Source organism: Onychostruthus taczanowskii, unplaced genomic scaffold, assembly GCF_017590055.1.
Source record: "Onychostruthus taczanowskii isolate IOZ18803 unplaced genomic scaffold, ASM1759005v1 scaffold38, whole genome shotgun sequence".
NCBI lineage: Eukaryota > Metazoa > Chordata > Aves > Passeriformes > Passeridae > Onychostruthus > Onychostruthus taczanowskii.
In genome coordinates, this window is record NW_024501237.1 from 2,732,187 (window position 1) to 2,748,510 (window position 16,324).

At 46.7% G+C, this 16,324-nt stretch overlaps 2 protein-coding genes across 6 annotated transcripts in view; one reads left to right on the forward strand and one right to left on the reverse strand.

The window, feature by feature from the left end:
- Nucleotides 1-507: 507 nt before the first annotated feature.
- On the forward strand, nt 508-5,463 carry THAP9 (THAP domain containing 9). Its single transcript, XM_041412212.1, has 5 exons — nt 508-604; nt 677-872; nt 957-1,236; nt 1,479-1,629; nt 1,964-5,463. Exons 1-5 carry the CDS (start codon nt 525-527, stop codon nt 3,885-3,887), a joined length of 2,631 nt encoding a protein of 876 aa, XP_041268146.1. The 5' UTR covers nt 508-524; the 3' UTR covers nt 3,888-5,463.
- A 2,530-nt stretch (nt 5,464-7,993) lies between these two features.
- Nucleotides 7,994-16,324, reverse strand: part of LIN54 (lin-54 DREAM MuvB core complex component) — a 37,787-nt gene continuing 29,456 nt past the window's right edge. For all 5 annotated transcript variants that reach the window (XM_041412217.1, XM_041412216.1, XM_041412213.1 and 2 more), the window contains 8 exons: nt 15,911-15,984; nt 15,559-15,756; nt 13,696-13,787; nt 12,325-12,396; nt 9,886-9,988; nt 9,555-9,692; nt 8,624-8,826; nt 7,994-8,292 (listed from right to left, as the gene is read on the reverse strand). In XM_041412217.1, the coding sequence (XP_041268151.1) occupies nt 8,091-8,292; nt 8,624-8,826; nt 9,555-9,692; nt 9,886-9,988; nt 12,325-12,396; nt 13,696-13,787; nt 15,559-15,756; nt 15,911-15,984 (1,082 nt within the window). In that variant the 3' untranslated portion in view covers nt 7,994-8,090. The remainder of the gene's footprint in view (nt 8,293-8,623; nt 8,827-9,554; nt 9,693-9,885; nt 9,989-12,324; nt 12,397-13,695; nt 13,788-15,558; nt 15,757-15,910; nt 15,985-16,324) is intronic.

Here is a 16,324-nt window from a genome sequence, read left to right on the forward strand (position 1 = left end):
CTCCTTCCACGCGTGTCCTCCGTGTCCCTCGGGGCGGGAACAGCCATAGGCCCTGGGGAAGAGGGAGACTGGTTAGGGGCGCCAGGAGCGGGGGAGCCGGGGCGCCGCGCGGGGGCCGCGGTGCCGCCTGTCCTCAGCTCAAGGGCAGTAATCATGGCGTGCTCATGATGTGAACAGCAGTGAGGCTCATCACGGGACAGGGGCCACCCCAGGACGGGGGAACAGCCCACGGGAGCTCAGCCGGCTTCCACAGCCGGGGGCGGCAGCCCGGACCCACCTCCTCACGGCAGCCGGGGCACGGCTCCGCTGCCGCCTCCCGCTGGGCTCCGCGGCCGCTCGGCGGGCAGACGCCGTGCGCGGAGCGGGCGCTGCCCGGGCCGCATGGCGCGGCTCAGCGGGTGCACAGCGGGAGAGACGGCGGGCTCTGCCGGCCCCGCTATAAATAGGGGCTGGAGGCGCGGCTCCCATTGGCGCCGAGGATCGCCGCTCGCCACTGGCTGCCGGCAGGCGCGGCGGCGGCGGCCATGACGCGGAGCTGCTCCGCGCTGGGCTGCACCGCCCGCGACACCGGGCGGAGCCGCGAGCGCGGCATCTCCTTCCACCAGTGAGTGCGCCCGCCCCGCATCCCTCCCTCCGTCCCTCTGTTCCTTCATCCCGCCGCCTCCCTCTGCCGCAGGTTCCCGGTGGACGCCGCGCAGCGCCGCGAGTGGATCCGCGCCGTGAACCGCGTGGACCCGCGGAGCCGCCGGGCGTGGCGGCCCGGCCCCGGCGCCATCCTCTGCTCCCGACACTTCGCCGAAGGGGACTTCGAGCGCTACGGGCTGCGGCGGAAGCTGCGGCGGGGCGCCGTGCCCTCCCGCTTCCTCCCCTCGGTGCGGGCGGGAACCGGGCGCGCTCCCCGCTGCCCCCGGGGGTTCCGCCGTGTGCCGTGACGTCCCCTCTCCTTCCCCCGGCAGGAGCCGCCGGGCGCCGGCCGCAGGAGGAGCAGGACCCCCGGCCGAGCGCTGAAGCAGCCGCTGCCCAGCCCGCCCGCCGGGGACCACAACTACAGCCTGCAGGGACAGCGGGCGGCCGGGCCGGCGCCGGGCGCCCCGCGGCTCCAGCAGCAGCCGCCCGCCGCCGGGAGATGCGGCCCCGCGCCGCGGCGCAGGAGCGTGCCGAGCATCCTCAGGGAGCTGGCGGAAAAGCGGCAGCTTTCTGAGGAAATCGTGAGTTTGCTGCAGGCGCAGTTTTCAGGTACTGCCGGGATGCTTGCTGAGGCAGAGTGCACTCCCTCGGCCCGGTTTCATGTCTTTGCTTAACCAAGGAAGAGGCGAGGCACAGTGGTACCGTGTCTGAGCCCTACACTTCACGCCAGACTTCAGGACTGAGTTGTTCCAGAGGCCTTGTATTGTGCAGTGCATTTGTGTCATACATCCCTCTGTTTCCAGCCATTTATTTGTTTCACTAAAGTTGACCTTTTGTGATTTCTTAAGCAGATTTGCCTCGAGAGCTGCACAGCTGGAGGCAGATGGCAGACTACTCACCAGAAATGAGGCAATTTGCTTGTCTTCTCCATCTCTACCATATTAAGGCCTATGATTACCTACGGAAGATTCTTCCCCTCCCTCATCCTTACAGCCTGACAAAGCAAGTTTTTAGTTATTCATTCATTCATTCATTCATTCAGAATTCATTTCCAGTACTCGTGTAGAAATAGGTGTAACAGATCTGTCCTGAAGCTGCTTTGTTACTTCCCTGCGTGGTCAGTACTTTCCTTGGCTTCCCACCACTGGGGTGAGAGGAAAGAAACTCGGACTATGCGTGAAGGAAAGCATCTTTGCCCTGCATGTGTCAGCCTGCTCTGCAGCTCTGGGCATGGCTGGCCACGTCCTAAGTGGTAAAAAGTGCTGCCTGTTGCTTCAACTTTTCCAGAATCATGTCTCCTAATCACATCCTGCCTTTTTTTTTTTTTTTTTTTCAGCTGGCTGTCTAATAACGAGGCTGCTGCGGGCTTCAGCAGTGACATTTTTCTCCGGCTTCAGGAAAAGGTGGAGAGAGAGGATCAGGCCTGCCGCTACTGCGCCGTGCTGGTACAGGACGTGTCCCTGCAGAAGCAGCAGGAGTGGGACCCACAGAGCAAGCAGCTGACGGGCTTTGTTGACTTGGGAGCAGGCGTCCTTGACGCCGACGAAGCTCCGCTGGCCTCGGAAGCGATAATCCTCATGGCAGTCGGCATCTCGAGCCCTTGGACAGCTCCCCTGGGCTATTTCCTGGTGAACAGCACGTCCGGCCGCTTCCTTGCTCAGCTCCTTCGTCAGGCCATCCATAAACTGAACAGCGTTGGGATGGTGGTCCTGGCTGTGACATCGGGTGCCTCTGCTCGCGGTGCTGAGACTGCCAGAGCTTTGGGCATTAGGATAGATCCCAAAAGGATTCAGTGCACTTTCCAGCATCCACCTGGTTCTGCTCACAGCATCGCGTACTTCTTTGATGTTCGGCATGCCCTCCTGCTGATAAGGAATGCTCTGCAGTGCTTCCAGAAGGTGGAGTGGCTCGGTGACACCATGTGGTGGCAGCACGTGGTGGAGCTGGCAACTTTGGGCGAGCAGAAGGTGTTGGAGCTGTGCAGTCCTGAGTCGGGCAGGGCTGGGAGTAAAGGGAGTTACCACCTGAAGGTCAACCTTGCCACCCTGCTGTTCAGCGAGGGTGTTGCTGAGGCACTGGAGCACCTCCAGAAGCTGGGCCTGGCCTCGTTTCAGAACTGCAGCGGGACTGTCAAGTTTGTGCGTCTGATGAGCTCTCTCTGCAATGTATTTTACGGCAGAGGTCCCTTTGGAAAGGAGCCTTTGCTAGCTGGGAATTATACCAAAATAAGCAACCTCTTTGATGAGGCCAGGAGCTGCTTTGTCAACTTAACAGACTCTGTGGGGAGATGCATTATTAAGAGCAAACGCAAGCTGGGATTTCTGAGCTTCTTGCTCAATGCTGAAAGCCTCAAGTGGCTTTCCTCCAACCACACATGTCTAAAAGGCACTCCTTCCCACCACCTCCACACACGTGCTTTCAGCCTGGACCCTCTGGAGCAGTTTGTCAGGGCCCTCCAGCAAGCCTGTGGCAGCAGTGGCAGCCCCACCTGCGCTGTGTTCCAGGCTGCTTACCACAAGCTGCTGGCCAGCTGCAGCCTGGCCCCCGGCTCACCACCCAGCAGTGGCACTGCCAGCCCCTGGGACGTATCCCTGTCTCAGAGGAGAGCCGTGACTCTGGGCAGCATTCGTGCTCAGTATCACCCAGCTCCTGGGAGGACTCTGGCCCCAGAGCACCCCTACAGCACAGGCCTGCTTTTGCCCAGCTCTGCCCTGAGCAACGCGCTGACAGATCTGTCGCTGTACGCACAGAGCCTCACCTGCACGGCTGGCTGGGTGGCCGAGCAGTTGGCCTTGGACTTGCAGTGTGAGGCTTGTCTTGCCGCTCTGTTTGAGGCAGATGAGAGCAGGCTAAGATGCAGGTCAGTGCTCTACGTAAAAAAGTTAGGTGGTGTGAGTCTGCCCTCAGCCAGTGTGCACCACATAACAAGCATTTCAGAACAAGTCCTAAACCGATATGGCAAAGTAGGAGATGCCAACAAAAATACCAAGCTGTGGCATTTGTGTCTAGAGCAGAAAGTTTTCCAGGAGCTTCTGGGAGAAAGCCCCCTCTTTCCCACCCTCACAAAACATTTATTTGAGGGGGAGATGAGCATCAACAACCACTACACAGTCTTAGTAAAGGAAATAACACGGTGTTACTTAAATGTAAGAACACGCCCCGCCCAACACCTGAGTTTGAAATACCCTTGTGGAAAGCACAAACTGAAGAGACTGAAGGGAAAGCATTTGTTTCCACCACCACTGGGTAGCTGTCAGTGAAGCTCAACACACACTTGGTCTTACTGAGTACTCTGTGGTTCCAAGGATGGCTGTTCCTTGCTTAGGCTCAGTGCTGGACAGATCTAGGCAACACACATGAGGCAACAATGCTGGCAAAACTAGTGTTGATAAGCAGTGATGTTTTGGGCCACTGCAAACCCCCTAACCAGAGTTTAACTGAGCAAAGCAAGGAAGTTTATCCCATCCCCTGTCCTTTCTAGCAGTCCTGCAAAGCAGCCACAAATTTAATGAAACTTCGATGGCAGGTCAGGATGAGCCACGGTTGCTCCAGGTGCCTGGGGCAGGGGTAGGAGACTGCAGTGTTCCTGGAAGTGCTGGGTGGTTTCAGTGCTGCAAGTGCTCTCGCCAGAAGAAAACTGATAGTTGATGGGGTTGCAGGGAATCACATGCACTGGCACTTGGATTTCACGAAAAAGCTGTGCTTTATAAAAGCTGGGGGCAGGAAAGCTTGCAGAGCTTCTACTTAAATCTGAAAACAAAGACGTGAGAAGAAAGTGGCACTCAAGTTGTACACAAGCTCTAATCTCCTTTCCAATATGTCTCATCAAACAGCTAAAGATACTGGTCCAGTCTAGATCCTCAGGCTCAGTGCTGAGCCTGTGACCAGATTGTTGTGTCCAGTGGCATCCAGAAGCACCAGTACCCTCCAGGGGCAGGAATACATGGGTGTGCTGCAGCAGGGCAAGCATTTCAGTTCCCATTTCATGGTCCCATCCTCCCAGGGCTGGCCTGTGTCCTGCAGCCCAGGGCACACAGCACCCTCCTTTCAGAGTTTCCTGATCACTTGAACCATAGCTTTGATGCCACCAAGTAGGACAGGCTTCTTCAGTTAGTTCATTTCCATGGCAAGGAAGCTGCCTCCAGTGCTTTGCCTGAAACAGCAAAGTTTAGCAGAACTAAGGGGTTTCCCTTTGCCATGCAAAACTGGAGTTGCATCCAGAGATGGAAGACAACAAATTCCCACAAAACCTGCTGTTCAGTCACTCTCAAGATCCATGATGGAGCTGGGATGAAAACTGGTGATCCGCCACATCCTAGGGCAGTAATAATATTAAAGGTATGGTTCTGCCTACCAGTGACTTGACAAAACTCTCTGGTTGGTTTGGGTTTCTCCTCCTTCCCTTAGTTCTGCTGCACCCAACCCCTCAAGCTCTGCTTTGAGAGCAGCAGCACCACAGAAATTCATACAATCACTGCTGGGAGGAACAAACCAGAACCTCTGGGCTTTTTTTTCCCCAATCCAAATATCTATGCAAAAATCCACAGTGAAGCCATTACAGTCACGGAGCCATTCCAGCTACAAGAGACTTTGCAGGAAATATTCCCTCCCCTCGACATGTGATTTTTGGGACAACTGGCAAAATGCTTCTGAAGTCTCAGTGACAGATTGGTTGCAGTCATGTAATGTTGGAACACTTGCATTGCCTCCAGCTCTAAGATGAGTAGTTATGAACTGTGCCATGGATTGGTGTGCATGACAGCACACCAGTAACCAAGGGATACTTGTACAGAGATTTATTTATCTCTGGTAGCTTTTGGTCTCACACTGAAAATCCAAGTCAGTACTTTCATCAGAAGTGGACCTAGTGTTAACAATTTATTTTGATATTTCAGTGACAAACCTTCTGTGTATATTTGTCAGTGCTGAAGCAAAGGAGTGCCAAAAAAAATCGTATTTACAGAATAGTATAAATGTTTATTTTTTGTGATTTATCTGACTGTTTTATTTGTACAATATAGAAAAGTGTATTCTTTGAATAGGTCTTGTAAATATAAATTTAATTTTTCTACTTTTGGATGTAAACAGAACTATAAAATGAATCCTTGCCCCATTCCCAATTATTTTTTATGTAACTGGATGAACTTGACTGTTAATCTTGTCCAGCAGTTTGATGCAAATGGCTAAGGAAGTACAAAAACCAATTCATACACTCTACACCAGGGAGAAGGGAGAGAGGAATCCAAGCTTAATATTTGAGAAAGCTTGTTCAAAACAAAATAGAACTAAGAGCATTTGATTGCACCTTCAAAGTCTTTACAAGCAAAATATTCTCCAGCAATGCCATCATACATAATTACAACTGTAATCTAAATTTCACAAGTGCTTTTGCACACTGTATATAAATACACATCACAAAAGGTGCAATTTAGAGTAAGACACTGAATATATACAAAATTAACACAGATTGAAGTCTAAACAAAAGGCATATTGCAATCTGTTTGAAAAATAACGTAAGTAGGTATTACTTTATTCACTTACACTAATTTACATTTATACAAATCTTACTGGACAGACTATATTAGGTCACTAGAAGGGAACGGAATATCTGCACTATCTACAGGTAAAGTTACTGCACTGATTTTTTAGTAAATCCAAGTCCTAATAATGAAAAAATGTGGCATTTACTTACACGAGAGGTGGATTCCCTTTTCAGAGATTTGCACAAACATTGCTATTTATGTTCAGGGAGATGTCCTTAGCAGAGAGAGCCCTTCAGACAGTGACTGGCAGGTCAGACCTGGTCTGTGAGCCCACCACTGCTGCTGACTGCCTCCCAAGCCCTTCAAGCCTCCCAGGCATTTCAAAGAGGCACCAGAGAAGGGTCAAGGGCCTTCTGTGCAGTGCACAGGGCTGAGAGGTGAAGCATCCTCCCCCCCTACTGCCTTCACACACAGAGGCACAAATCTCTGCTGCTGGTGTGCCTAGCCCCTACCTCTCCCCACCCTAGCCCTGCATTTCTCTGTATTTACAGTTTTATAGAAGGAATGCAAAATCCCTTTTGGAAAAAACATAGCTAGTTCAGGCTGCAGTGAGGCAGGTAATAAAAATGCCTGTGATTAAACATGGTTAATGGATGTTCATGATAGGTGAGTAACCCACCAAGTTAATTCTGCAAATGTGTTCCCCTATCAAAAATGTGATCTGATACTGCCTGTAACAAATACTGAAAAAAATCCCCTGCCTTAGTCTATGCCCAGCTATAGCTGATTGCCCCCCATTTAGTGTGAAAGGATCTGTGTCTGTTTTTGTAGCAATCCTGATTCTGTGCTAGTACTTTCTCTGATCACAGCTCTCACAATTATTCTAAACAAAATAAGAGCCCTTATGCCACGTAAATTGCCAACATGGAGAGAAGCAGCATCCTGAATACCCACAGCAGGGTAACATGATCCCTACCTGCATTTTTAAGTTGATTCAGGTGCAGATTGTCATCTCCAGTGACTTCAGCTTCTCAGGCCTAAACACTTTCCCAGGGTTACAGCTTGATCCTAGAAAAAAACAGGGACTGCACAGCCCTACTTCCAGTGAGGGGTTAGCGTGCTGCAGACCTCTGATAAACCAAGCTTCACCCAAACAACAGCATCAATCTGCTACATACTTTGGTAACACTACGCTGGGCAGACAGTCTGGTGTGGCTGCTCTTGCTCACTTCTGAGGACAGGCCACTGTCTTAGCCTTCAAGTTCCAGCTTAAGAAACACCTGAGCACTCTGCCCCATTCCTATCAAAAATTCTCTGTAATGCCATTCGCCTCTATACTCCTTGGGCCCTGCTCCAGAAACATTCTCCACCGCTTGCTCAGTGCTACATCTGCAAACAACCCCTCTATTATTGCCTATGCATCTCACAGTGCTCCATGCACTACAGGGACATGCTGTGTCAGGTCCTAAATACAAGTACTACCTTCCATTTAGATGCTTATTTCTACCTATTTCCTTTCAGAATTATCTTGGATACACTGGTACCTCCATATTACAGGCCTGTCAGCAAAAGCATGACTTGGCTGGTGACATCACCTGTGTTTTCCTGTATGCACAGTGATGCAAATCCATATACTGTAAATAATATATATTATAATAATTTATATATGCCCTTCAGACAATTATTCTGGGGGAAAGGAGAGAACACACCTAATTCTTAAGAAACCCAGGGTAAAAGCTGTACATTGGGAAGAAGAACTGACTTTTAGGCATTGTCTGACATAGAAGAGAATTTAGCTAAGATTTAAAAGGCTCTACATCTGGTTATAAAAGAATTTTTCATTTCAATCTTACATGGGTCAATTTACAACAAGCACCAAATTAACAAATATTATTAAATCCATCCTTTATGCTAAACCAAAGTGTCCCTGTGCCTTAAGTGTTCTGTTCAGTCCGCTTCATTGTGGCTCATGTGCATGAGTCAGCAGTTCATGGCACAAGGGTCACCTTTGGACTTCCCTGCAGAGCTGATAACCCTCATCAGACAGCGTCCAAACTCCTCCAGGATCATGCGCTCTGCAGCAGCTTTGGACTTGCCCGTCTTCTCCGCTTGCTCTGCCTGTGCCAGGAGGCATTCACAGGTTGCATCGGCCACCTCCTTGGTGACAAACGTAAAGGGCAGCCTGAAACAAAGGGACACCAACTTAGTGTCTGCAAATACACACAAGGCACCTAACTCTGGGGCTGGCAACTTTTTAGTCCAAGGACTGATGAGATTTCATCTACCCCATTGCTTCCAAGAGCCTTTAGGTAGTGAATAAGCCTCAGTTAACAGCCAAAGGAACTGGTGGGTCAGAATCCCTATTGTTACAGGAACAAAGTGTTCCATTCACTTGACTGCTCCCACCTCTATAGCTTACACAGAAAAGGCTCAGAGATAACAGGGACATACCTGTCACACACATCAAAAACCTGCATTAGAAACAACTCAAAGAGGGTGCAGCATTAACTTACTTCCCACCACCACTGCTGAGGGCTGGTGTTGGCCTTGTCAGCAAATCTGAGATCTGGGAAGATAACTTGGTCTTTGCAGCAGTCTGCTGCTGCACCCTGACCTCTGCAGCATCTGCTAAATGCATCAATGTCTTTCGCTCTGGGCTTTCTTCAAAATTTTTACAGCCAATGCATTTGCATATGGAAGAACACATGATTTTTGCCTGAAAGAAACAAACAAAACATAAGAAACAAACAAAAGAAACCTGCTGCAGGTTTGGCTCCCCTTATAAGAAACCACAACAAAAAGGAGATCTTTTAATCTCTTACCAATTAGAGCAAACTCCCAGGTAGTAGTCTTTTCTGTAAATTCTTACCTCACATTGAGATGTCCCAGAATGTATAGTTCAATCGAATCATAGAGCATAGAATGTAAATAAGTGGTTTCCCACTCATCCCTTTCTTCATCAGCCTCCAGTTTCTAGTGAAATTTAGACAGCTGATTTTTGAGAAAGATCAGTCTGTCTCTACACTATCACTACATCCACAGACTGATCAGTTAGCACATGAAGTAACAACAACTTCTGCTTCTGAATTCCAAAGACACATTCTATCCCACAGTATCTGTGGGATGCTGCTTCAACTCCTCCTAGGGACTTGGTACAGTAGATTTCTTTAGGAAATGGTGCTATTCAGTAAAGAACAAATCCAAGCCTAAGTTCAAAGTTGCTAAATTGTTTAAAATTAAAATTGTGAATAAAGAACAGTAGTGACCAATTTTTCCATGTACATGGCTTTCTATGTGCAAACTTCTGGGAGAAGAGGTAACATTACAGGAATGGAAACAAACAGAAGAAAACATAGCAATACAAGGAAGAGACAAAGCAAATGAGAGAAGTCACTACACTAAAGGGAAAAATCTACTATTTTTAAATGAGATAATGCATCATACCTCATAACATTCGCAGTAGTTTTTGAGACATCCCGAGCGTTTACAGTTACACCCTTTGCTGTGCCTCCGATCCGATTCTCCTTCCTTTCCTTTCCCTATTTTGGGCTTGAAGGCTTCAGGGTTTCTGTCGAGACAGGCCTGTCAATGCAGACCCAAAGGGTCAGTCATTGCATGCAGGGAGCAGAATTTAGAGGTGCAATAAAAGAACTTAAGCCTTGCACATGTGGGAGGAGATCAGGGCATTATACACCCACTCTGCCCCACTCTGGAGCTTCAGAAAAAAGAAGCTAAATGACTTTGATCCCAGGGGGCAGGGGAAGAGGCCCCTCACCTTTATTGCTTTTTGCCTATCATTTTCATGGTCCAGGTTGTTATAACAATTTGTACAGTTGCAGTTATTGCAGAATTCACCGTTTGCAAAACAGTCACAATACCTGAAACAGAAGATGCAGAAGGCATTTGTAAATATTAACCATTACATTGGTGTGTGAGTATTGACTCCCACACTGCAGTACCAGATGTCCCTACTCTGGCACCAATATGGGTACAGGTCACCCTATGCTCAACTCCACATGTGCAAGCAGTACCAGCCTCACTGCAGAGCCAAAATCCTCTAGTGCAAGTCTAGCTGCTGTGTGAAGACACAGGCAGAGCTCATGGGTATCCACCTGAACTCATCACATAGCACAGGTCCCCCAAGCAGCAAGAGAAGCTAATGAGACTTTTTCCAAGAGTGACTCTTGGGTCACCCACATATTGAGGGCCAGTCTGCTGCACCACCTTACAGCCAGCTCCTGATCCAGTCAGTCCAAGCCAGGAGCCCTCATAGAGCCAAAACAAAAGGCAAGAAATTGGAGTGGCAGTTAACAGACAAATTAACCCAGCAAGGAGCTTTTATTTTGTTAGTTTTGCCCTTAAGCTGGGATGGAAGAATAGAAAAGGGGTAACAATTGGTACATCTCAGAGACTTTGAAGCACAGGCAACCAACGGAAGGATCTGAGTGAGGATAAAGCAGACTTGAAAAAGAGACATATATATGAACAAAAAGCAGCAAAATATGGTCAGGGAAAGCCAATCATGTTGCCATGCCTCTTATGTACCTCTGGTGCCTCCCATCAAAAACAACATCTCACCGATCCACAGACTCACAGATCTAATACAAGGAAATACCACATTCATTCCCAGCTCAAACATGGCTTTAGGCCGCAACAAACTCCAACATGTTTCAAAGCTTCCAGGACCACCAGCTAATAGCTAAAAACTGATGAGCCTCTTCACTTGCTTTTCAAATCCTGCTGGGGGTGTATGGACATTTTTTGGAGCCTAAACCCATTGCTGAACTGGCTTTCTGTGCCTTGCCCAGCCTAGCACGACATAAACTAGATTAGGGTTGTCCCGGAGCCCACTGCAACCCTTCCTCAGATTGAAATGGATTTTGGAGATTTTTAGCACCTTGAATGGTCCCAGGGACAAATTAAATCAAAGCTTTTACAACCTGTAGTAGCTCTCCTTTCTTTTTTAAAATTCAGTGGTAGAATAGTCCTGGTTTCTGAAAGAACCAGGGCCAGCATCAATCCAGAGCAAATAACTGAGTTGACTTCTTCGTAGAATAGGCTATGTGCCTACCTTACATGAGGATTTGGGAAAAAGTAAGTTCCCCTCCAGACAAAAAAAAAAAAAGGTTTACTAGAGAGAAAGCACCTGTGCCAGAGTGAATTAACCATCTGCTCTGCACCAATGCCCAGAACACATAACATCAATGATTTACAAGGACAGTTTGCTTCCTAACAGCATTCTAAAGGTGCAAATTATTCCCAGTGATGCCATTCCTCTCCCAGCATTTCTAGGGCACATTCAGGCACCAAGACCTAACCCCCTACACCTCTAACATACATTGGGCACTGTGAGGCCAGTCATGTATGCAAAATATCTGAAAAACAGCTACACACCTTCCTGCTGCGCAACAGACAAGTCTGAGACCAGGAAACACAGGGCACACTTCGCCATACAGAGGTGGGGTGCACTAAACAAAAAGACACCCAAGCTTAAGAGTTTAAACAAACTTCTTAATTTGGGTTCAGATGCAATTGCATCACTTCCCCTTCAAGTACCACACCCCTGATTTCCTCTTCATTGTCTAGGATTCAGGGAACCACAGATTAATTTCAGTATCTCCTCCCATTCCTGTCCCAGAAACATCAGTAAACTGACTCTGATAAAGGTGAAGAAGCTCTCCTCAGCTCCAAACATTTTTGTGTCAAATGCTTACAAATACATGGAATGGAACAGCACAATATCTCATGGATAAGCAAGATGTAGACCTATGAGTGAAGAATCACTTGTCTATTCAATCCTTTAATAAAATACACACAGCCCAATACATGCTGATGTATTTGATCTAGCATGGTATTACCGATCACTTCACCAAAGTACAGTAAATGCCCATGAATGATACCATGAGATACCATTTCACTCATGGTACCAACAGGGCAACCAGAGCTGCTGAGGGGAATTGGCTCCACCATGCAATAAGGTACATAATGCAAAATTAGACATTTTTAAATGTTATGCTCCACACAGCTCACAGGAGCTGCAAAATTACACAGGCTCTGCAACATCTTCACCAATATCCACTTTAAATCAGCATCTAGACATAAAATTTCGGACATACTTAAAACCATTATATTCTGATATTTGGTGCACATTTGTGATGTTAAAAATAAGGCTTAAATGAAAAAAACATGAAAAACTGTACCAAGCTGTACTTACAATTTCAAACACAGAGACTTAGTACAATTGCAAGGCTTCCTGGGGCGGTTTGCAGACTCAGAAGAAATTATTCTGGGGGGAGAAAAGGGCATTTATATACACACAGTTTTATCAGTTTCTTCCTTTTTTAAATTCATATAAACCGCTCCTAATAAAAACTTTGAAAAAAACTTTCTATTCCCCTTGGATTAGGTTTTTGGCTGACTGTGTTTAAGTAACTATTATAAATAGTTCCTTTCTAGCCCAGAAAGAGATGGATTATTTGCTGCAAATTTGGATGCATGCCTGAAGTAGAAATTAGGCTTTAAAGCTAGAGGAAGCATAACTAAAAAACTGGAGTCAGGGAATCCTTCTCCAGAATCCCTTCAAGTGCAGTGGGACCAGATCCAACCAAAATTCACACAACATGATTGTGCCTTTTCTTTTGTTCTACTTGGAATTAAAAAAATCCAAGAAAACAAAAAACAAAAAAACCCCAAACAAACAAACAAAAAAAAACCCCAAAAAAACAACAACAACAAAAAAACCAAACAAAAAAAAAACCAACCAACCAAACAAACAAACAAAAAAAAAACAACCCCAAAAACACTCTGGAATAATGGGAAAGCAAGCCAAACCACAGTATTCAGTTTTCAGATAAATTTTATAGTAGACAAGTCTTTAACTGCTCCTAAGACTTGGATTTTGTGACACTAATCACATCTGATGAGATTTGTTCCATCCCTATCCAGCAATTTCTGCACGTAATTCCAGGGAGATGAAATCAAACCCGTTCATTTGAATAGCTGCATCTGGATTTGGGATTAGTTTGCATCAGTTGAGGTTGCAGCAACAAAAAGCAACTTCATGTCACAATTTCCAGCAAACACTAACACAAAAGGACTGTGCAGAACAGCTAAGCCTGCTGGATTGGCAAAGGGAAAATAATATATGTTAGCTGTTATTTTCATCCTTAAAGGAAAAATGCATGACTGAAAAAACCCAAAGCCTCCTATCAGCACCCATTTTGCTGTTTGGCTGAATTTCTGTATGTGTTAAGCATCTAGCTTATATGTTGTCCAGAACCTCTTTGCAGCAATGTTGAGAAACAGTTGAGGCCTGTAGCTCACAGGTGCTGTTGCAAATAAAAAAAGAGCAACAGGGAGCTTTCAGGTCAACTTCCTGCTACATGAATTCAAAAAACAGAAAGAAAAACACAGCTTTGATCAAGAGACTGGCTCAAATGTCAGAGAGATCCACACCTTTCAGTCAGAGGTAATAATCACACCACAGCAGACTCGAGAATTCCCCAAACCAAACTCCAAGACTTCATGCCTATTCAAGCAACCTATTCTACAGGTTTTGGGATTTTTTTTTTTTCAGAATTCTTACCCATTAAATGGCAGCCGTGCCTGGGACTGGACACTGGATGTCCCTGTGAAGCCAGTGTTGCTCGCTATGGATACATAGGATGACTGTTGTAGCTAACAAAACAAAAAGGTTAATGCCTGACGTGAAAGAAATTATAAACAAGAGGATGTGTTGCTAGTCTTTAAATTAGCTTTCCAGACATTGCTACAAAAATAACTTCCTTCTAAAAATACTTTTAGACACTTACAGAACTTGGACCAGGTGGCAACTTCCTGTCTCCATACTTAGCATAAAAATACTATTTTAGATTGTATTTTTTGTTGTCTATTACAGTGTCTAGGTCCATACAGATGACAGGGATAACACACAGAAATGTTCAGACCACAAACAGCTCCTGCTCCTAAAAACATGCTCATTTTCCCCCTAATAGAGCAGAATCACTTCCTGCACAAATTAGTAGCTTCCTTTATATACAAGCCACTTACTATGAAAGTAAGCAAAATGGTTTGCATTCCAACTCCTCTGCATACCCGAACCCACCATTTACTTTTCACGTTAAAAAACTAAAATCTCGTAAGAGCCTGCCAAACAACACTGCTCTGGGCCGCCTTCTTCAGCATTACCTAGAAGCAGCTGTTTGCTCCTGCTGGGACAGTTTCTGGGGACATATTGGCACACAGCAAGACATAGACCTACTATGGCCAGGCAAACGGGGACAGGCTGTGACTGGAACACAAACCTCAGAGGAGAGGTCCAACAGATGCTAGTTTCAAGTAAAATTTGCAGAACTAGACTGGAAGGACGCAGTAACAACCTTCAGGGTCAAACTGCAACTGTGACAAAACCAAAAGGCAACCAGAAACCAGTCTGATACCAGTAACACCAGGAGCTATCAGAGTCTTTGTTTCTACAAACTTCAGCCTTTAGCAGAACATTCAATTTATTCTACTTTTCATCCTGAACGTTGGTCAGATCCTGGCAAAGAGCAAAAAACTAATCCCTAGGCCTCAGTTGGGGTGATTGGTACCAGCTGCTTCTGACCCCTAGCAATGTGCTTAGCATTAACTAACACCATTTCATAATGAAGACAGCCATTCTCTGTGACCAAGCAGGCCACATATATGCTCCCCTTTCTCCTCATCACCAGGCTCTGAAAGACCTGTGAACCAAGCAGACAAACCAATAGGATTTCTTCTTTCCCTCACTACAGGTCTCAGGATTCCTGGGCACCAGGCCAATTACTCTGCTCCTTACTGGCCATGGAGGTCTCAGGCACTCAGACAACCAGGTGGTGGTGACTGTCAGGGAACAGGGAAGTGTGACAGCACACAGAACAGTTATAAAATCAAGCTGTTCCAAGTCCTGAGTAATGTACCTGGACTGGAACTGCTGCTGGACACTGAGCCCTGTGACCGCCAGTGGCCAGGGTCACCTCCATTGACATCTGCTTCCTCTGAGGACCAATGATTTGCACCCTTTCATATGATTTTCAAGTCTAGGTTATGACTGCTAAAGTGATAAAGCAAACTGTGTATCAATATTGGATATGCAGGGTCTAGGTGATTAGAAATTCCAAATTGATATTTAGGTGATTCGAGTAAGTTGGCATTACAAATTCTGTACTACATTATTCAAAATTGCACTACACTGATTCTTCTTACAGAAATGCTGTGCTATTATGCTAATAAAAACTCCTTTGAGAAAACAAAGCTTTAATTGCAACCATGATTGAAATTAAAGTGCCATCATCATTCTGCCAAGGGTCCCTAAAAGAAACTGTTGCCTCAGTGTCAGGTGGCAGTCACAGAGCAGAAACCTTTAAGAGAAAGGCAGAATATTCCACAAGAGCAGCATTTGCTTAACCGTCTCTGGGAAAGGCCATACCTGTGTGACATACTGAGCTGGAAGGACTGCATAGCCAACATTTCCTGTGCCAGGGGCTGGTGCCAGCACAGTGCCCGGGGGGAGGTTGGTGAGGTTGGGCTGGATCTGTGGCAGTGGTGTGGCTGGCATGATAAGCCTTTGTTGGGGCTGACTGGTAGTGACTATTTGAGAAGTTGAGTTGATTGGTTTGGGCACCACCTGGAAAGAAAAGAGCTCTTTATGAAATCAGTGTTTCAGTCATTCAGAACACACTTTGATTAGTAGAACAGTTCTCTACAGAGCTGGAAGCAGACTTTTTTTTCTGTCCAACCAAAACAGGTCAGGACTATCACATGACTTAAACTCAACTCACCTGTTTCACAGTCTGTGCTGGCACTATGGGAACTGACATACGCACGGGGGTCGCGTTCACCACCACAGGCTTCGCTGGTGTCAAGAAACAACATCATAAGAATGTGTGTTAGTCACTCCAAGTGCAAGTTCAGACTTTCACATGTGCATAACACAGAGGTACTTAACACTGTAACTCATGGCATGCAACACTTGGATCTAGACTACACCTTTGTAAATAGCTATTTGGCCCAAGAGTGTGTGCACATATTTCACAGCAATGGTCTAAAAAACCAGCCAGGGTGCAGACCTTTTTGGACACTGGATTTCCCTTACATCTCTCTTCCCTTTGAAATCTTTTATTCCATCACCCCTCTGGAAAGCATGGACAGAAACCAGCAAAAACACCTGACACTTCTAAAGCAATTTACATGGA

Excerpts from the sequence above, each read along its gene's own strand:
- THAP9 (XM_041412212.1), top strand. The coding sequence starts at position 525 with ATGACGCGGAGCTGCTCCGCGCTGGGCTGCACCGCCCGCGACACCGGG. Across the intron at positions 605-676 it reads CGCGGCATCTCCTTCCACCA|GTTCCCGGTGGACGCCGCGC; the intron begins GTGAGTGCGCCC and ends CCTCTGCCGCAG. Across the intron at positions 873-956 it reads CCTCCCGCTTCCTCCCCTCG|GAGCCGCCGGGCGCCGGCCG; the intron begins GTGCGGGCGGGA and ends TTCCCCCGGCAG.